At 39.1% G+C, this 21886-nt stretch overlaps 1 protein-coding gene across 1 annotated transcript; it reads right to left on the bottom strand.

The window, feature by feature from the left end:
* Nucleotides 1-289: 289 nt before the first annotated feature.
* POMP (proteasome maturation protein) lies at nucleotides 290-9298 on the bottom strand. Its single transcript, XM_011946938.1, has 4 exons — nucleotides 9114-9298; nucleotides 5779-5876; nucleotides 4873-4933; nucleotides 290-637 (listed from the first exon to the last, which is right to left on the bottom strand). Exons 1-4 carry the CDS (start codon nucleotides 9114-9116, stop codon nucleotides 527-529), a joined length of 273 nt encoding a protein of 90 aa, XP_011802328.1. The 5' UTR covers nucleotides 9117-9298; the 3' UTR covers nucleotides 290-526.
* Between the last annotated feature and the right edge of the window lie 12588 nt (nucleotides 9299-21886).

The following is a 21886-nucleotide window of genomic DNA, read 5'->3' on the forward strand; positions in this document are numbered from 1 at the left end:
CTACTGCTGAGACAGGGCAATCAGAGAGAGGTTGAAGATACCAGCTTTAGAAAGGATCACTGATAAAGGAATTTTCCTGAAGTAATGTAACAGGATATTATCCAAAGCACAGGTAGGAGGGCAGTTCTTAAAAAACTGGAAGGATATTTTCCAAGTACTTATTCCTTAGCAACAGGTATATCCAACTACATACAAATTGTATACTTGACACCTCCACTTGGATATTCTTAGAGCGATCTCAAATTCAATGTAATCCCTTAAAAAAAACAAAAAAAAGAAAAACAAAACAAAACAAAACCAGAAAAACATGAAAGCAGATGCAGTTAGTTTTCAGACACTGAGCCTGTAATTTGAAGTCTTCCATTTAATGACTTCTTTTTTCCCTCTATGAAGTAGAAATCAAGGTCATATCCTAAAAAGGGAGAGGGAAGTAGAACAGGCTGTAAGGCAGATAAGGTATAAATAGCTGTTATGAAAACAGAAGAGTCCTCATGAATGATATCGACACATATGTAACAGAGATCCATCAACTCACCTGCTGCACTGCCTTGAATTCCATCTGTAATTTTAGTGGAGCAAATAGACCCTGAATGTTTCTCAGTGTGGAAAAATTCATTTTATCTTGGTTGAGCTGGAACTACAAAAGACAATGTAATTTTAAACATTACACTCAATACTCTGCTTTCAAAACAATTAGCAAGTGGCATACATACAACACAATAGTTAGATGAAGAATTTTAATGTCCATACCTGTAATAAAAACTAAGTATTTTTAGTAATTTTTTCTGATAAACTTTAGACCACATATGTCTATATTTTATTTAGCATGCAGGTGTACTTTTACGAGTGTAAAATTACTACCAAAATTCCAAATTTATAAACGTAATAAATTAAGGAATGCGTCTCCTATTTCAAGAGTAGATTTACAATACATAATCATATTTTAGTGCTTTTGATTAAAAGTACTGCAAAACTAGCAAAGGCATAATTTGAGATCCAGAAAATGTCACATGCACTGACAAAAATAGTTAACTTCTAAGTATGAAGGTATATATTTAAAAGAATTCAGCAAAAGAAATAATCCAACCACTAAATCATCCTGTTAATTAAACTATAAACTCCACTTATTTCTGGCATTTGCCTTGGGGAAAAACAAACATCTCTCAAAAGTTTATTCAATTTGTATTGGGTAATAGTCAGTAATTTTTTTTCCTGGAATCATACTTTTACTAAGTACTGATATTACATTCAGGGAACTTTGACCATAACTTAATGTATTTCAGGCAAAATCAATCAATTTTACTCATGAATTCTAAATCAGTTTCCAAAAATGGCTCCTAAGGATAGTGAATGTGATATGCAAACAGACTGTAACAAAGATTTGTCTGAGCTAAGGTGATTATAATGAGGTAAAGTCACTTCTTGTCATCATTTTTTATTATATGCTACTCTCTTGATAACATTGTCTTCTAATAGTAATAAAAAAGGTAACTTTAATCAAAAATCTATTGAGAGATTAGCACCTACTTGGGACATGACTATGAAGTTTGAAAGTAAGGTGACTATCAAAATGCTTTTTAATTACTTTAGCTTGACATAGCACATTCTGACAGATGGTCCTTAGGGAAAACCTGCAGTATTTTATTATGGGTGTATGATCTGAAGTTCTAAGTGAAGGGTTTGCTTTAAATATTGGTCTATCCTCGTAATACAATTTTATTTTAAGAGACGGGGCCGGGCGCGGTGGCTCAAGCCTGTAATCCCAGCACTTTGGGAGGCCGAGACAGGCAGATCACGAGGTCAGGAGATCGAGACCATCCTGGCTAACACGGTGAAACCCCGTCTCTACTAAAAAATACAAAAAACTAGCCGGGCAAGGTGGCGGGCGCCTGTAGTCCCAGCTACTTGGGAGGCTGAGGCAGAATGGCGTAAACCCGGGAGGCGGAGCTTGCAGTGAGCTGAGATCTGGCCATTGCACTCCAGCCCGGGCGACAGAGCAAGACTCCGTCTCAAAAAAAAAAAAAAAAAAAAAAAGAGACGGGTCTTGCTATGTGGCTGGAGCACAGTGGCTATTCACAGGCATAATCATAGAGCACTACAGCCTGGAATTACCAGGCCCAAGCAATCCTCTGCCTCAGCCTCCCACGCAGCTGGGACTACAGGCACACCCCACCACACCCAGCAGTAAATGTAATTTTATGTACAGAAATTCAAAATTCAATGTATGTAAATTTTGATGAATATAGCCATCTTGTAATGTGATATTAATACTATAATTATCAATCAACATGTAAGTTAGCAACCGTGTGCAAAATTAGGCTCTGTGGCAACACACAACACAACAAAACTGAACAGTCTGCCTTGGAGAAGACTATAATCCAGTTTGGAAGACATATGTATAGATCAGGGCTTGTCAACCCTCCACACTACTGATTTCTTGGGCCAGATAATTCTTCACTGTGGCGGGCTGTCCTGAGCACTGTACGATGTTTGGCAGCATCCCTGGCCTCTACCCAATAGATGCCAGTATTATATCTCCCCACCCCCACCGCACCACTTGTGACAACCTAAAATGTCCTCAGACTTTGCCAACTGTTCCCTCGTAGGGGGCAGGAGGACGATCCTCCCCTAGTTGAGAACCACTGGTACAAATGATGATGGTCATCTTCCCTTACTATTACCACTCAAGCTCCCAATCATGCAGAGCTACTAGAGGCCAGCAATATGCCACGGATGGGCTATTACTAACTCCAGATGAGAAGACTAAGGCTTAAAGAAAATCAAGCAATATGCCTCAAGTTTACTTAGCAAAGTGGAATGCCCAAATAGTTCAACTCCACAATCCATGCTAAAGGATTTATAATAGTAAGTGTCACATAAAGAGTGCGACTGCCATTAGCTGGTTAAATGATTAAAGAAGAGACACAGTAGATATAAGTCAAGTCTCAAAAAGATCTCTGAAGTTTCTAGATTCTTCACAGTTCCGGCCAGTCTCACTCAGATTTGTCAGTTTCTCTTAACATGTATTGCTTAGAACTAAACCAATATTCCAAATCTAATAGCCAAACTAATACATAGGAAAATAAAATAATCTCCCTTGATTTGAGCCCCATGTTATTAACAAAGCCCAAGACTGCATTAACCTTTCTTTTTAGTAACTAATGTAATCTACTGGCTTATACTGAGTATACAGCCAATTAAAATAGTCAAGTTTTACACAGCAAGTCACTTTACCCTGCCCAAAGGTGTAGAATTCATTTTTCAAATCCAAATGCAGAACTTCACACTCACCTCTATAAATGTTTTTCTTAAATTTTGGTCTAGACTTTGGTCTATTTTATCATCATGATATAGTTCCATTATTCACCAGAATGAACTATCCTTCTCAACCTTTTTTCCAAAAACTTGATCTACATTCTTTCTTTGGCTGCCCACAAGTCCTTGAAAAATACTTATCCCTCCTATGTGTCCATCGGAGTGCCTAAGATGTAGACAGAGGCCAGAAAGTCCTGTCGAAACATTCCCTCCAAACTGACTACTTCTTAGTCACTGCTCTCTGGGTAGTTATCCGCCTCAAATATTTCACCCTACATTACTTTCACTTGGTTCATAATCCGCCCTATAACCCTCAACCTTATCCCTTGTCAGGTAACTTGATCCCTTGACTGACCCATTTGGCAATTTAGTAAAAGAGTGAACTAAAATTAATTTGCTGAGTTCATTCAGATGCTGATGATCACCGCTTAAACTTTATTACATGCTCACAGCTCACTCAACAGTCCACGTAAGAAACAGTTTCAGGGATCAGTGTTATCATAGACAATCTTATTTTTCAGTAAGATCCTTTATACAAAAATGGAATATGTATCCATCTACAAGCAATTATCATTTCTCCCATTAGTTCTCAAAGATGATCAACTGTGCTTTTTAATCATGCTTACATACTTTTAAGTATACTCTGGGTTGTCAACTTCTGCACCTGAAACCTGAATTCACTTAAATTGACTAGGAACTTTTTTATTTTTCTCATCTAATTTGAACTTCAATTTCATAATTACATTTTGTTCTACTCTTTCTTATAGGAAGATCTATGCTCTTATTAGAAAGTAAAAGAAACAAACAAACAAAAAATACAGACCAGTTTTCTGTTACCTAATGACTGCATCATCTTCCCCAAGTAGTCAGAAACTTTTTTCTTCTTCCTCTAAATGTTTATTTAAGACTCCATTAAGTTGTGTTTTGGACATGTATACATGCTATCCTCTCTTTAGGAGTAAACTTTCTGATCTAAAACTCTTCAAAAGTCCCTCTTCTTCTATAACGCCTTCCACAAAAGCCCTAAGCACAGGTGGCTGTCCCATCCTTGGTCTTCTCTAGCATTTTACGAAGTCTTCTCCTACCCACTGCTTGTCTTCCTCATTAAATTTTAAGTTATTTAAGGATGGGGATTATGTCATATTCATCGAAGTACCTACTGTGCCTAGTGGCTGTATCCTACAGTAACTCGGAGACGCAGGGCTTGAGAAAGAGGTCAAAACTAGAGATACAAACTTGGAAGTCAACAGCAAAAATGGCAGGAAAAAATATAAAAGAAACAGCATTATTAAAAGAGAAAACTCCTGTGAGAGGAATGGAGAAGTGGATCACCCTTTGGAGATATACATTAAAAAGGCAGGGAAGGATGCATAGAAAGGGAGCTTTAGAAGAGCAGTATAACTTTTAAGTCTATCCTACAAGGGGTTTGAAAATAAGGCCTCATATTCTTCATGGGCAAATCCTCAGTACCAAAATTGTTTTAATAAAATGAAACCAATATTACTAAAAGTATTCATCTATTGGAAGATAAAAATAAGGACACAATAATATACTTACATTTTTTTCTGATAATTCAAGAGGATGACTAGGCAAAAGTTCATTTTTCACACAAGAAAAACTGAAAGGAAATTTAAAAAAAAAACATTTAAAGGAGATTAAATATCACTCAATACCCACAGCTCAAAATCGTATCTATAAAGGGATGGCATGAGAGAGTTTTTTGGGGTAACAAAACTGTTCTGTATCTTCACTGTGGTGACAGTCATACGAATTGATAAATGTGCTAAGAATTCATAGATCCATACACCAAAAGGAGAAAAAAAAAGTACTATATGATAATTTAAGAATGTATCCATTATAGAAATTGGTGGTCAAGACTTCAATCACTAGGGAAAACCTGCCAAAATCTGGTGCTACATCTAGAAGAAATTTAATGAATGTATGTTTATTCCTCAAAGTAAGATAATAGACTATTATTAGGCCTATTTTATCTATAAGGACACCGAGACATTAATTACGTGATTTGTCCAAAGGCACACATCTAGTAAACAGCAGAGTCAGGATCCAAACCCAGGCCGACTGAATCCAGAGTTTAATCTCTCAACTGCTATGTTCTAGCACTTCCCAAAGAAAAGCGAATTACTCTAACAGTTAAGACAAGAAGGCAAATGGCTAAGTTATCAGTAGTAAAAAAAAAAAAATTTAAAAAATCCTACGAAATCATGCTAATGGGCACCCCAGTCTAGGAGGATGCCCTACGTTGAGAACCTACTACTTTGATGAGATACTTCTTCCACTACAGGAAATATCTAAGCCTCTTCCCCTCTGCACCCCATGTAAGGTATATTACTTGCCATCTGCCAACTAAATACACACGTATAGCCTCTCAAAATACTTAAAGACTATTGTGAAAAATAATTCACAGAAACACAACCAAATCAAAGTCATAATTCCCCCATATACCCTTTCCGAAGAAGATCATGACTTTCAAAAGGTCCACTTGCTGAAAGTTCAGTAACTGGAATCCTGTCCTTTAGCTCAGATCCAAGTCCCCTGGCATTCTACAACACAAATAAAAAACATTATTAAGTAGAAAAAAAATTTAAACACACACCTAAGCAGCTATGTCAAAAAATATTGTTTAAGTAGGAGACAGAAAAATAGGAGTCCCTCAAAGAGTCCTCAGACTAGACAATTACAGCAAGCCTTAAACATTATGATATGATAGAGACACACATGGTACAATGAAATAACAAATGTAAGAGTGGGAAGGATTCCCGAGGTGATCTCTGACTGCTGTCAGTTTGAAAGGCATTCCAGGAAAAAATAACATGAATAAAGCCATGAAAATATAAATGAACAAGCTTCAGGCAGTTTGAGATGAGTGGCTAAATGTATGTTTCCAGTGAGGCAGAAGTAAAGGCTGATGAAATACAAAAGTGAAATGTCTTACATGCAAAGAAATGTGGGTTTTATTCCGAAACCGACAGCCTCTGAAAGGTTATGGCATGACTGAATTTGTTTCCACTGGAAAAACCTCTCCCTTAGGTTAGAGTGTTTAACACAGAATAAAAAAGTTAAGGACAGCATCCTCAGGAATACTATTCCTTGAGGACAAGAAACAACAACAAAGAAATGGGATTAACAGACAGGATGGCTAAACAAAAGTAGTCAGAGAAGCTGGGAAAAAAAGGGAATTTCAGAAAATGTTTGGTTTCTATATGAAGATGGCACTACCTATAAAAACTATGTGTATCTAATTAGGATAGTATAAAACAAAACAAAAAAGACAGTGCATTTGGTATGGCGTATCATTACCCTACACCACTGTGAAATGCACAATCACCAGATATTTATTAGCCATTTATTATGTGTCAGGTACTCCACTACATACTGAAGATACATGTCTACCTCCCAGGGCTTCATCTTATGAAGATACATTAAACAAGCAAAGAAAACATGGTGTTACAACAGGCAAAGCAGGAGATGCTAACTTTATTTATTTATTTGCTTTTTCAGATAGGGTCTTGCTCTGTCATCCAGGCTGGCATACAGTCGAGCAATCACAGCTAACTGCAGCGTAGACTTCCCGGGCTCAAGAAATCCTCCTGCCTCAGCCTCTCAAGTAGCTGGGACTACAAGCGTGCAACACCACGCCTGGCTAATTTTTTTATTTTTTGTGGAGATAAGGTCTCAACTATGCTGGCCAGGCTAGTCTTGAACTCCTGTGCTCAAGCGATCTTCCTGCCTCAGCACCCCACAAAGTGCCGGAATTACAGGTGTCAGCCGCCACGCATGGCCCAAGATGCTAACTTTAAATCACTTGTTGCTCAAGTCCAATATCCCTGTGATTCTGCAGAAAAATGTAAAACAGCTACAGGTAGTTTAGTATCAAATTTTATATTATTCTAGGAGAAAATATTGTGAGAAGTCAGCTTTGAACTATTTCTTAATTCGTTTGTATATTTGATTTGGTCAGGTATTTTACCCTTTTCAGGGTTTCTTCATTACACCACTCTTGCCTAGCCTATCACGCAAGGATAACTTCAACAGCATTCTACTGGGTCTTGCTGCCTTTAGACTCACCCATTTTCCAGTTCTGCATACAAGGTTTTCCTCAAGCACGAAACCTCCTCCAACAAAACTGCTATAAAATCTTTGTTGGTTCATCAATGTGTGAAGCACAAACTTCAGACTCCTTAGCCTGGACCTAAAGAACCTGCATAATTGGTTCCAACTCCCCTACATACAAGAAGCCATGGCAGACGAGGAAAAGAATCTGGACGCTAGTGTGGACTGTCACTAACCTGCTTTGTGACTGCCAGCAAAGCACCAACCTCTCTGGCCTTGTTTACTCATGTGCACCAAGGAGCTGAACTCCTACCAGGACTACACATGCTCCTTGATTTATGATGGGGTTAATTCCCAATAAACCCATCTTAAATTGAAAATATCAACAGTCAAAAACACATTTAACACACCCAACCTACTAAATACCAGGCTTTAACCTAGCCTACCTTAAACGTGCTCAGAACACTTACACTAGCCTACAGTTGGCCAAAATCATCTAACACAAAGCCTACTTTATTAAAAAGTATTGGGTTATTTCATGTAATTTATTGAATACTGTACTGAAAGTGAAAAACAGAATGGCTGCATGGGTACTCAAATATGGCCTCTACTGACTGTGTATGGATTTCACCCCATCATAAAGTCAGAAGACTGTTGAACCACCACAGGTTGGGGACCTTCGGCAGAGCTGTGTGATTGTTGCTTTTCAAATGTATCTTCTATTACTTCCCTATATGAACATTCTCCTCCTTCTGGACTGCTTTATTGTAAAGTGACAAAAGGTTTCAATGCACAAAGAAAAGGTGAATTCTGACTTCTGGATTATCGTCATTTTTTCCAATTTCCTTCTGTAACATATCAGGATTAGTACTCACTGTTTCTAATAAAGGAAGGAGCCGAGAAAGGCAAATCTATGAAAACCTAACTATTAGTTATATTTGAAAGTGCCTATAAAACTTTTTAAACAATGATTAGCAGTATTTACCAACAGAAACTTTCTAGATTTGGATGGATGGCCTACCAGCAGTACCGATATCAGAGTCTGTGGCAATGGTGACTCAGTATTCTTCTCAAATATTACAACTTCTAAGTTAAAAAGAAAGAGAAAGTGGTGGGGAGGAGAGGGAAGGAGGAGATGTACTAACAATACTGACAAACGGAGAATAGCAACTGTCTGGTTTTTTCCCCTTTAACACCTAGCACACTACAAGCTCTCAAAAAAGTTTGTAGAGCAAAGCTGCGTTACACAAATGTGACCTATAGTTGTGGGTCGGTTACCAGGCAGTTACAGGGCGGGGACTGGGGGAGATGAGGAGTCTGAGGGCTCTGGGCTCTCAGAGGTTACCCCTCAAGGAAAGGGTCGGCGGCGCCACCCCACAGAACGTTGCACTTTCGCGGCTGCCTTTTCCACTTCTGCGCCAAGTAAGGGGAGGAGGTCTGGGCCTGCTGGGGTCTAAGGGATGGAAGGGCGCAAACCGAGCTAAGAGGAGCAGGATGAAGCCGAACCGCTGCTAGTGGGACCAGTGCCGCAGCCGGGTCCCGGCGACAGTCACGACCCACCCAAACCCCGTGACTGGACAGATTATGGCGCCCCAGGGCCGGCCTCAGCTCCATGCTGCCGCCGCCGCCGCCGCCACCCGGGGACAGGTTGGGAGGCTACTGCCTGTTTCTGCCGAGCCACGGTCCCGAGCCCGCGTGGAACTCCGGCCGCCCGGGTACCCACTCACCATCTTCAGCAGCTCTGCGAACAGCCTCTCTGCCCAGTTACCGTCAGTCGACCCCGCTGCTCACTTCCGTTTCCGAGGGCTGCCCCCCCACATCCGCCGGAAGTGCGTCCGTCCGGGCGAGGAAGGAAGGAGGGCGCGGGACGCTGGAGGGAGCTACGCGGGGCCGAGGCTCCCACGCTTGCAATCCCCAGGGACCGAGGGCCAAGGGCGCAGTAAGGGTGTGGGCTGGGAGGAGGGAGGGGTTGGGACGAGACGTGCCTGAGGGGAGGGAAGACAGGGACTCTGGTTTATTAATAAACATCTACCGTCTGTACGGCATTTTAAGATGTGCAGTGTGCTTTTGTAGGTACATCGCCTTATTCAACACAAAACCTCTCTGAGGTAGCTATTACATTTCACAAAAGGGTAAACGAGACATAGGTGATTTGAGTGATTTGCTTGAGATCGTTCGGCTAATGAAGCAAAATTGGGACACAAGGCTTTTGTCATTTTTTAAATACATATTATTCTGGTATGTTCCGAACCCTGTGCTGAGGCTAGGAATACAAAAAAGGACCAGGCTGGTGTGGCCTCTGGGCTAGAGGAGCATGGGTACTCCGGGGGCTGGAGGGGAGGGACGGGATGATAGAGACTACAAATTAAGTAAATGTGATCATGACCGACTTGTGTTGGTCTCTTTGAACTGCATATCAACACAATTCTAAGTGCTTACATCCTTTATCGCCTTTAATCTTTTCAATAACCTTACGAGTACAATTGACAGGTGAGGAAACTGAGACATGAAGGGGTTAAATAAATATGCCTAAGGACATATTTGAGTCTAGAATCCATGGTCATAACCCTATACTGTATTGTTCATACTGTATTGTTCAAATATAATATAATAAAACAGACTTATAGTCTGCTACCACAGGATGGAGACACCTTAAGGAATCTTTGGACTGATAGCCAAGGATAAGAGCAAACTAGTTTGGGGTAGTAGGGTATTTAAAACAACATTACGTGCAGATCTGCTTGTGCAAAAACGATACTGGAAAAAAGGCCTAAGTCTGGCTAAAGTTCAGAAAGTAAAGTGGAGAGTACTGTGAGATGAGGTTGTAAGTAGATGGAGGCAAGTGGTTTTTGTTGTTGTTTTTGTTTGTTTGTTTTAAATAATGGTAGGGTTTAGCTATGTTGCCCAGGCCTGCATTGAACTCCTGGGCTCAAGCGATTATCCTGCTGCAGCCTCCTGAGTAGTTGGAACTACGGGCATGCATCATGGGACCTAGCTACAAGTTTTTTATGCAGCCTTTGTAGGCAAGATTAAGGGTGAGGCTTTGTCTTTAAAAAGCCATGGCAGGATTTGAGAGAGGGAAATCATAAGGCCATGTATGTTATGTATATCCACGGCCATGATCATACAACTTTGGAGTTCCAGATGTTAAGTGTTCTGCCCTGCTGTCCTTTAGGTGTCTTCTGGTCCATCAAAATAACCATGTTATTAATTCTGAGATTTGAGTTGGAGTGTTTCGTTTGCATCTTTTTTCTTTCAGTTCCACCTAATGAGAAATTCACAGTAAAACTGAATCGTTTTTTAAAAATCATTTTAACATTTGCTGATTGCTCACAGTTCAAAGAATATGTATTGAATATTTGCTTGATATACTAGATTCTGGAGCTATAAAGAAGAAAAGGGCATTTCCCTGTACCTGAGATGCTTATATTTTCCTGGGGAAATAGACATATAAACAGATACTTAAAATGCAGCACGGGCCGGGTGCAGTGGCTCATGCCTGTAATCCTAGCACTTTGGGAGCCCAAGGCAGGCAGATCACTTGAGGTCAGGAGTTCAACACCAGCCTGGCTAACATGGCAAAAGCCCATCTCTACTAAAGATACAAAAAAAAAAATTAGCCAGACATCGTAGTGCATGCCAGTAGTCCCAGCTATTCAGGAGACTGAGGCAGGTGAGTCGCTCGAACCCGAGAGGTAGAGGTTGCAGTGAGCAGAGATGGCGCCACTGCACTCCAGCCTGGGTGACATAGCAAGACTCCATCTCAAATAATAATAAAATAAAATAATAAAATGCAGTGTCGTAAATGCTTGATAGAGAAAGGGGCTAAACCAGAAAGTTGTTGGGAACAGGAGAAAACGGCATTCACGGAAGAGGAATGTGGAAAGGCAAGAGATGTGTGAAAAGTCATGCTGCTATCTGAGTAATGGAGAACATTTCCCTGTGGCTGGAGCTGTGGGTGAGCAGGTGGAGCAAAATGAGATGAGGTTGGAGGGACAGGTTGGGGCCAAAATGAAGGGCCTTGTGTGGTATGCTGACGTTTAGGACTTTTTCTTACAGACAACAGGAGATAATGGAGGTCTTTTCACAAACATTTGGCATTAAAAAAAAAAAAAAAATTCTGGTGGCAGCATGAAGGACAGACTAAGATTAGGAGAAAGTAGGAACCAGGATACCATTTAAGCCACTAATGGTACGCTAAGGTAGTGTCACATATTGGGAAAGGTTTTGAAAAGGAGGAAAAAGTAGGAGTGAACCTAAGAAATACTAGACTTCAAAAGACAGCTGGAAGAAGGGGAGCCTGCTTTAAAGGCTATGCCATCTTAGAATGAAAAGGGCAAGAAAGTATTGAGAGGTTGGAAAGTAGTTAAAAAGAAGCTAAAAAGGGATCATAAAGCCCTGAAAATAGGCTTTTGGTGATCAGTGTGAAGAGTTGTTTTAGTGGCTCAGCAAGGAGAAAATTCCCCTTGAGTCTTACACCCAAGTTTATACCCTATTTTAAATGGTCTGTTACAGTATTAACTAATACGGGGTACTTCTGAGTATGCTAAATGCTTAAGAAGTAAATTAGATTTGATTCTGGAATGATGTAATTAGATTTACTTAAACGTTATGTTAAATAGCCTAGAGGATAGAATATTAATAATGATAGCTAACATTTGTTACCTGTCACGCCAGGGTTTAGTTCTTTGCATATATTGTTTCAGTTAATCCTGTGAGGTAGATACTGTCCTTATGCACATTTCACAGAAAACGCTGAGGCGTCGTATGAGAACAAGCACCCTATTTTATTTTACCTTTTGTAGTCTTCTTTGACTTTATTCTTAAGTCAGTCTGGTGACAGGTAGGCCAACTGAGGACAAGTTCAGCTTCGTTCACATCTGGCAAGAACCCCCCTCCCTCCTAGCTCTTTCCCCGTTTGTTACCTCACCTGTCTCCTGTTTGGGTGCTCTTCCTGTACGTCATCGTGTCAACTGAATTTGGGTCTTCTGACCTAAATTTTAGTGCTGTCGAATGATCTGAAATTACACTTACCCTTTGCCCTTTTCTGTTATTTGCCTAAGCTTGGCCCTGGGCACCCAAACCCTATGACCCAGCCTGCTTGGTTAGACCCCTCTTAAAAGCTGCTTTGTCTCCACAGCATAGTGCCTTGCATACTTAAGGCAGGTGCTCAGAAAGGTTTTAAACTCTAGTATGTAGTGGGTGTCTCTTTAGAACTTTGGAGAAGCTAGAAGAGGCATGAAAGAGGCATAGAGAAGAGAGGTCTGAAAATGTCTCAGAGCTAAGGAAGATACAATGTTGAGATAAGGAAATGACCAGTGATGTCACATATGATTATGGGAAGATCAATGGAATTTGGCAAATGGGATGTCATTTGCATAATCTTCTGGTGAGCAGTTTAACTATAAACCAGATTGTTAGGAATGAAGAATTTATAAGAAGAAAATGGAGGCAGCTAAATTTTATAGATCATTCTTTTCATAAAGTCCTTTTCAAAAAATAGAAACAGGATTTTGGTTTGAATGAAAGTTGGGTTTTGTTTTTGTTTCATGTGCATGATTGGACAGACTAAAGTTTGTTAGGCAGCTGTTAGAAAGAGTTGGTGAAGGGGCAAGAGTGAAGACAGCAGGGAAGAGAAGCAGCAAGAAGGAATGATTGAGGTAATGACCTCTCAGATGCCCAGAACAGGTGTGAGGGAGAATCAAGGACAAAGATAACAACTGTTAGAAACAGGAGACAGGCCAGGCGCAGAGACGCATGCCTGGAATCCCAGCACTTTGGGAGGCTGAGGCAGGAGGATCACCTGAGGTCAGGAGTTCGAGACCAGCCTGGCCAACATGGTGAAACCCCGTGTCTACTAAAAATATAAAATTAGCTGGGCATGGTGGCGCACGCCTGTAATCCCAGCTACTAGGGAGCCTGAGGCAGGGCAGAGGTTGCACTGAGCCGAGATCGTGCCATTGCACTCCAGCCTGGGTGACAGAGCGAGACTCAATCTCAAAAAAAAAAAAAAAAGAAATTATGCTTCCCTACAAGGCTAGGGGTGGAGGAGTAGTTCATGTGAGGGTAGTGGTATTATACAATTCTTAACCGATAAGAAAATTACTAGGTTTTCGAGGGCCTGAAAAGAATCTGTAAGTTATAAAAAAATATCCAAATCTTGGGGGGGGAGAGATAGCATTAGGAGATATACGTAATGTAAATGACGAGTTAATGGGTGCAGCACACCAACATGGCACATGTAACAAACCTGCACGTTGTGCACATGTACCCTAGAACTTAAAGTATAATAAAAATATTTTTTTCCAAAAAAAAAATATATATATATCCAAATCTTTAAATTATCTACATTCTTACAGTGTTAGGAAAGGTTCACTATGCATAATTTAGGGTAAGTCGTATTTACAAATCTTCTTTGCAAGCCCCTTCCTACGTGTTAAGAGATGAAGAAATATCATTTGACCCTTTTTCTTTAACCCTAAGAGATGAGTGTTTCATATTTCTTCTGAAATATTTTACTGGCTATGATTTCAGATGCAGCTGCTTTTAAAAGAGTGTCTTCTGATTATGAAAAGCCGGATTTTGAGAATAAGTACTAAAGTAGACTATTTGGAATCTAGGAGTTTTATTTTACTACTTTACATCTGCATTGCATCAGACATGGCACAAGTTAGCATTCCATTTTTCATGCTTTTGTAGCCCTGTTTTAGGTCTGTCTGTGCTCAAAATTGGTTTATATTTTCACCATAGTCTCTATTCATTTGCCTGCACAGCATACAGCTCATAGATTATATGCAATGAATTTTAAATTCTACACCTCTTTCCTTTACCATAGCTGTCTCCCATCATTTGCCAGCCCATATGTGGGAGCATGGAGTAATTTTAATATTAGCCAAATAAAAATGTAATTCAGAAAGCGTGTCTGCCAAAAGTATCATATGCAGAGCCTCACAAAGCCTAATATAATATACATGTATACATGATGGTTTCAATTCCCTTATGTTTTCGGATACTAGTGTCAGTATTCCCCTCCACTGGCATGAATAATTAGTGGAAATATCTGTATTTTGAAAATTCAAAAATTTATTCCCTGAAAATACAGACTTGAGGGAAGAAATTTAGCCTATATTCAAAACACACCAGGTTACCTCAAAAGCAGTTTACATTAATCTTACTCAGAATTAGAAAGTCGATGCAGAATCAGAGAGCTGAAAAAGATGGCCTACGACATTCTGATTGTATGGTTGGTATATTTGACTGTTTTGTTTTTTCTTCCAGAAGCAATGCATGTTCACTATAGAAAAGCAGACAACACCAAAAGGCAACAAGAAGAAAATAGAGAACACTTGAACGCATCACCCAGAGATAACCAATGTAAATGTATTGGTGGATATCCTCTTAGACATTCTTCTATGTGACAGATTGTATCTATTTATCTTTAAGAAAAAAATAGATTGATTCCATTTTCTAAGTGAGCTGGGAAATTTTCTTTTGGCTTTTTTATGACCATGTTGTTATTTAATAAAACCTGTCATTGTGGAGACTTAGAAAACATCCTTCCTTCTTCAGGAATGAGAAATTACACGTAGGCAATTTATTCAACATTTTTCATTATGTCAGCATGATTAGATGCCAAGTGGCTATTTGGAATAATTTTTGAAGGTATGTTTTTTTGACACTTTGCCAGGGAAATCATAACTCTTAAAATTCTCCAATAACCCTAACCGTACAATTGGAGTTATGGATGGATATTATGTTCCATGTTTTGTTGTTTTCTCACTGTTACAGTATCTGGGATTAATGCCAAAAGCTATTCAGCCTCACCCATTTATTAAATGAGGGTGTCCAACTAAGTTTATACAATAGAGTTTAGAAAAAAAAGAAGACCTTGTTTGTTTATCATTCTAGTTAGGTGTTTTTACATGAGCAAGAAAGAAAAGTATTGTTTCTAAAATTCCTTGATGAACTTGCCTGGTTGAGAAGTAGAGTATCGTGGATAACAGAATTAATTACCTGACACCTGAGCCACAAGCAGAGATCCTTGCTTATTCCAAACCATCCTCCACACCGCTGCCAAGTTGTTTGTTTTCTAAAACTCAAATCGCTTACTTTCCTTAAAGCCCTGAATAGCTCCTCTTTGCCTGCCCTACAGAATTAATTTATAACTCTTTAGAATGTGAAACAGGCTTTCTGTGATCTGTTCACCCCACTCTTCAATTCTTTACTCCAGTCATATTAAAGTACTTGGAATTCTCTGTTAATGTTGATTTCATACCCCTATACATTTCTTCCTGCTCTCCCCTCTTTTTGGAATGCACTATCAACCCATGTCAGGTCAAGCGTCACTTCCTCTATAGAACCTTTCCTGACCTTCTCCGCTGCCCTACTTTCCCTACTTGGGGAAAATAGACCCTTTATGCGTCATTGCTTATGCATACATATGAGTAATTGTATCTCACCAGCAGTAACACACTGTTGTACCTCTTGTTTTCACATGTGCTTGTCCTTGTTAGACTGTAAACTCCATTCACCATCTTTCTGGAGCTGTCATCTTTCATTAGGAACACCGTAGTAGCCTTTCAGCTAGTATCCCGCCCCCCTCCCCTCTTACCTGCTTTTGAAGTGATTCTCCCCATCTCCAGAGTAAGTGGGTTCATCAAACTATGCTTCTCTGTGTGAAAGGTGTGGTGGTGGGAACTGGGTGAAATTAGCTTCAGGACACAATTAGCACTTGGTATAATTTATTTACTGCAGTAAGTAACCAGTGCTGAGAGATTCCCAAGAAGGATGGGGAGTGGGGAAGGAGTAGGAGTAAGTGGAGAAAGTAGGGGCTGAGAAACTAGGTGAAGAATCAGAATCAGGTGTAGACAGCCATACAGGTCACAGATCTGAAAAGGTCGAGTTAGCCAGAGTTCAACCAGGGCTGCCAAAACTTGTGTGGTTAGGGTGTGCCAGGCAATGCCATTAGGAGCTACCGTGTGGTCAAGGGTTGGAGTGGTCATGAAATGAAAAAACACTGTCCAGTGACCAAACGTAGTTGCAAGATTCTGAGTTTGGAGCCGAGAGGAACATACACGATGGGAAATACAACGAGCAGCCTAAGTCAGTCTTGTCAAAATCCATTGCACGAAAAACTGAACTTTCAAAATAGTGTAGTTATATTTGGTGCATTGCAATGCCAAATAATTTCTTCCTTGACCACTGTATTTATTAAAGGGTTGCTTTCAAACATCTTCCTCAAATGGTAAATGTGATTCCAAGTGGTTTAAATTCACATTTCTGTCAACAGAAATTTAACTTTTGTGGATCTGATGGGTGAGAAGTGGTAACTCAGGGTTACTTTAGTTTGGATCTTTCTGATTACTATTCAGACCATGCATTTTCTCATGTTCTGTTTAGATTTGCTTTTCTGAAAATGCTTATTCACACATTCTTTATTCATTTTTCTGTGGAGTGTTTTTTTTCTTTTTCCTGTAAATTTTTGGTCACTCATTTCATACTGTAGATATTAACCTTTTTCTAATACATCCCAGATATTTCTTGAAGTCTACTATATAATAACATTATTCTTTTCTTATGGTATCTTTGACATACACATGTTTAAAAAATTATCTTTTCCTTTGCAACTCCCTGGTTTACTATTTCAGTTGAGAATGTTTTCCTAACCTGTAGTGTATAAATTCGTTCTCTTAAATTTTATTCTAAAATATTACTTTTTTTACATTTTTGTTTTTAATCCATATGGGATTTAACTTTGGATATGGATTAAATAGGGGTCTAGTTTTTTCCTCTAGATGGCTATGTTAAAATCCCGTGTATACTAAGATACATTTTAGCACTCCCCATTTTAAAGATCTATTTATTTTTCTGAGTAATACTAGCTAACACGTATCAGTGCATATACTATAGATGTCAAATCCTGTCCTAGGTGCTTTACATACTTTACTTCATTTAATCCTGGCAGCATGATTGTGGGCAAGTTCTGTTCCACATGAACTTGAAAACGCCTTTATCAAATTAAAAAGAAACCATTGGAATTATGATTAGAATTATATGAAATTTATATATTGATTTTTGGAGAATTGACATGCTTTGTATCTTTCAATAATATTTTATAATTTTCTTCATGTGTCTTAAACCTGTCTTGTCAAATTTAGTCTTAAGCATTCTGTACTTTTATCACTGTTACAGAAAGAATGTAGTCATATGTCTCTTAATGATAGGCATACATTCCGAGAAATGCAGCATTAGGTGATTTTTGTCGTTGTGAAAAATGTCGTAGTGTCCTTACACAAACCTAGGTGGGATAGCCTGCTAACACCTAGGCTGTATGGTCTAGCCTGTTGCTCCTAGGTTACAAACCTGCAAGAATGTTACTGTATGGAATCCTGTAGGCCCCTGTAATACAGTGGTGTTCGCTTACTTAAATCTATCTAAACATGGAAAAGGAACAGTAAAAATAAGGTGTTTCATTATAATCTTAAGGGATCACCATCATATGTGCAGTCCATTGTTGCCTGAAACGTCATCATGCGGCATGTGACTGTGTTGTTCCATTCTCACTCCTTTTTGGTTATTACTGTAACCATTCCTACAGATGCGGTAAGGATGGTATGTGTATTAGTCAGTTTTGTCTCAATTACACTGCAGTAACAAACAACCTGAAAATCTCAGTGGCTTATAACAACAAAAAATTTCCTGCTCATACTACATGCCCATCCCAAGCTGGCTGCAGCTCTGCTTCACATCACCCTCACTCCAGGGCCCAGGCTAATGAAGCCATTGCTGTTGGGCACATTGCAGTCTTGTAGTAGAGAGGAGTCAAAGTATAGCATCTACTAATTCTTAAAGCTCCTGCCAGGAAGTGTCACACATCACTTCCCCCACACTTTATAAGCCAAAGCAAGAAGTGCCCATGTCTGACATTGAAGCATCCGGGATGCATATGTTCTCCACAAGGAAGGGCCCTTCAAGTCACAATGCCAACCCTGACACCTAAGAAATAACCAGTGAGATAGGATCAATACTCTTTCAACTTGAAGGGCAGCAAATATTTTGATCACTAATACCATGTATCACAATATTTCGTTGTTAAGTTGGCAAGATTGAGAAATCCTAGAAAATGATACCTATGCCATAGACATTTATCTCCGTTCAGCAATATTTGGTTTCTCTCTTACTTTCAAGTATGCAAGAAGATAACGCTTTTTCTTGTCTCTTAAAATTAAATATAGCCAGCCAGGCATGGTGGGTCACACCTGTAATCCCAGTACTTTGGGAGGCCAAGGCAAGTGGATCACATGAAGTCAGGAGTTCAAGACCATCCTGGCCAACATGGTGAAACCCTGTCTCTACTGAAAAAAAAAAAAAAAAAAAATAGCCTGGTGTGGTGGCAGATGCCTGTAATCAATCCCAGCTACTAGGGAGGTTGAGGCATGATAATCGCTTGAACCCGGGAGGCAGAAGTTGCAGTGAGCCCAGATCTCACCACTGCACTTCAGCCTAGAGGATACAGCGAGACTGTATCTCCAAAAAAAAAAAAAAAAAATTAGATATAGCCATGTGACTAATCCTGGCCAATGAAAATGTAAGTAGAAGGGATGTGTGTACTTCATTCCTGCACAGAAGCATTGAGAAGTTGGAGCATGATTCTCCATATCTTCCCTGCCATAGTGATAAATAGAAGTATATGCTGATGTAGAAGTACCAAAAGGGTTAAGTAGCTAGAATGTCTTCATATAGAAGACAGTGGCCGTGGATGTCACCCAGATAAAGAGTCTGTGGTTTTAAGTCACTGAGACTTAAGGGTTTTTTTGGTTTTACTTTTTTATTACTGTAATATAACGTAGCCTAGCTTTAATCAGGATAGCGTAGGTTATGCTGTGGTAATAATACATATTTAAGATATTTTAACATAAAATGTGTGTGTGTGTATATATAATCATTTATCTATAATGCGATGTAGGACAAGGTCCTTCTCTTAAGTATGGGTCTACTGATTTGGAGTACCATGATATCTTTCTTGCATAAACATCAATAATGCATCATATACAGTTTTCAGTTTGGATTTCTCTAATGTGGTTCAAGAACTTAATAAGACTTGTAGACAAATGCAAATACAAAATCTTCAAATTTTCTCCTCGTTCTTTACAACTGTTATGCCCAAACTAACAGCATTTTTTGCAACCTGTCTTTATTGACTCTTTCTAAAGCAGACAACAGTGTCTATGAAAACAAAAGTTCATTCTTATCACATTATTATGTATTGGCTTCAGTAATATTTGTTCAAGTTACTTGGTTTATAATAACAGTACAACTGTCATAAAAATGTTTAGGAGCAAGCACAACTAGAAATTGGTAAACAACTCATCTGGTAAAAGTGGAGTACATGGTTATGTAAGAGAGTAGCTCACAAGGTGAGTGCATTTTTCTGCCATAAGCAGTAGTCTGTAGGTTTCACAGATGACATTGAGAGCTTGTGTAAACCCCAAGAGTTATTTAGATAGAAGCAAACTAAGAGAACATATGGCGAACAATGTACACACGTATGTATATTCACATATTTATGTATCTTTGTGTATTTATCTTGTGTCCAGCCATGTTAATTAAACCTATGTTCTTTTTAAAAGCATATCTTAGAGCTTCTAAATATGTTGGCATATTATCAGCAAAAAGATAATTTAATGTCTTCTTTCCCCAATTTATTTCCTTATCTTACTGTACTTGCTACAACCTCCAAAATAGTGTTGAATAAGTAATGGTGATAGTGAATGTCCCAGTCTTTTTCCTGATTTCAGTGTAAGTATATTTAGTGTTTCACTCTTTGGGATGATAATATGTTATTAGTTTTTTGGTAAGGTCTTTAGTATTTTAGGTGGTAACTTTCTGTGGCAGAGACTGGCTAGATGCTCACCCATGCGTTTTCCTTTTCTCCTGAGAACACAGATGAACTACATTTTCCAGTCTTGCTTGTGGTTATGTAGACCTAACCTAACTGAATTTTGATCAGAAGAATGTGGGTGGAAAAGAGAAATTACATTTCCAGTACTAACCCTGAGCTTCCCACATTCTCTACACTGCCTTCCTTTCTCTACCAGTCAGATGCAGAGGTCTTGGGACATCTTTCTAGATGGAAGAGCTACGGATGGAAAGAGCTCAGGTCTTTGAATGACTGTGGGTAGGAGAGCTCCACTGTTGTCCCACACTGGATTATGACATGAGGAAAAATAACTTACTGGGTCAAGCCAATAAGGTTTGGGGCTGTTTGTAAGACGAGATAGCTTCTGCTGACTAAAACATCTTCTAGACAGATGTTATGAAGAGTTTTTAATTGGGATGACTGCTCAACTTTTTCAAATGCCTTTTAATCATCTATTTATATAATCACAATTTTTCCCCCACTAATTTTCTGGCATGCCCATAAGCAGTTATGTTGACAGGCTTCTTAATATGGAAACCATCCCTGTATTCCTAGACTAACCCTACTAGTTTATATTTTTTTATTCTGAAATATTGTTTCTTAAAATTGTATCCAGAATTTTTGCAGTTATAGTCTTAAGTGAGGTCATTCTATATTTTCCTTCGTTGTACTATTTTTTAATCAGATATTCAGATTAATTTGTTGCTGGCTTTCTACAATTAAATGTGGAACTTTCTGTCTTTCTATGGTCTAGAATGATTTGATTTTAAAAACATTGAACCAGGTGTAGTGGGCTTAGTCTGTAATCCCAGCTATTTGGAAAGCTGAGGCAGAAGGATCACTTGAGTCCAAAAGTTCAAGACCAGACTGAGCAACATAGCATGGCCCCATCTGTAAAAAATAGTGTTAAAAAAAAATAAATGACATTGAAACATCTGGCCCTGATATATGAAAAGAGATTTGTATTTATTTATTTACTATTTATAGTTCTCAATTTCTTTGTAACATAATGTATCTTACTTAGTTCTGTCTGTTTTTAAGCTTTATAAAAACAAAAAGGTATATTTGTCTGTGACATTTTACTCAAAATGTTTTTCAGTTCATTCATTTTTCCTGTTCTATAATATTCCCTTGTATAAACATACCCTCTTTTTAAAAATCCATTCTACTGATTCCTTGGATTGTTTCCAGGGTTTGCAAATATAAACAGTGGTAATACAAATATTTTTGTACGTATATTGTGGTGCAAAAGTACCTCTAGTTGGCCGGGCATGGTGGCTCAAGCCTGTAATCCCAGCACTTTGGGAGGCCGAGGTGGGTGGATCATGAGGTAAGGAGTTTGAGACCAGCCTGACCAACATAGTGAAACCCCGTCTCTACTAACAACAACAACAACAAAAAAAAAAAATTAGCCGGGCTTGGTAGTGTGTGCCTGTAATCCCAGGCAGGCAGGAGAATCGCTTGAACCCAGGAGGCAGAGGTTGCAGTGAGCCGAGATCTTGCCACTGCACTGTCCAGCCTGGGGGACAGAGCAAGACTCTGTCTCAAAAAAAAAAAAAAAAAGAAAAAGAAAAAAGAAAA

Source organism: Colobus angolensis, unplaced genomic scaffold (genome assembly GCF_000951035.1).
Source record: "Colobus angolensis palliatus isolate OR3802 unplaced genomic scaffold, Cang.pa_1.0 Scaffold255, whole genome shotgun sequence".
Classification (NCBI taxonomy): Eukaryota; Metazoa; Chordata; class Mammalia; order Primates; family Cercopithecidae; genus Colobus; species Colobus angolensis.

Coding starts and splice junctions, on each gene's coding strand:
- POMP (XM_011946938.1), bottom strand. Junction 4,934..5,778: donor CATGATCTTCTTCGGAAAGG/GTATATGGGGGA, acceptor ATTTCCTTTCAG/TTTTTCTTGTGTGAAAAATG. Junction 638..4,872: donor TTGAATTATCAGAAAAAAAT/GTAAGTATATTA, acceptor TGTCTTTTGTAG/TTCCAGCTCAACCAAGATAA.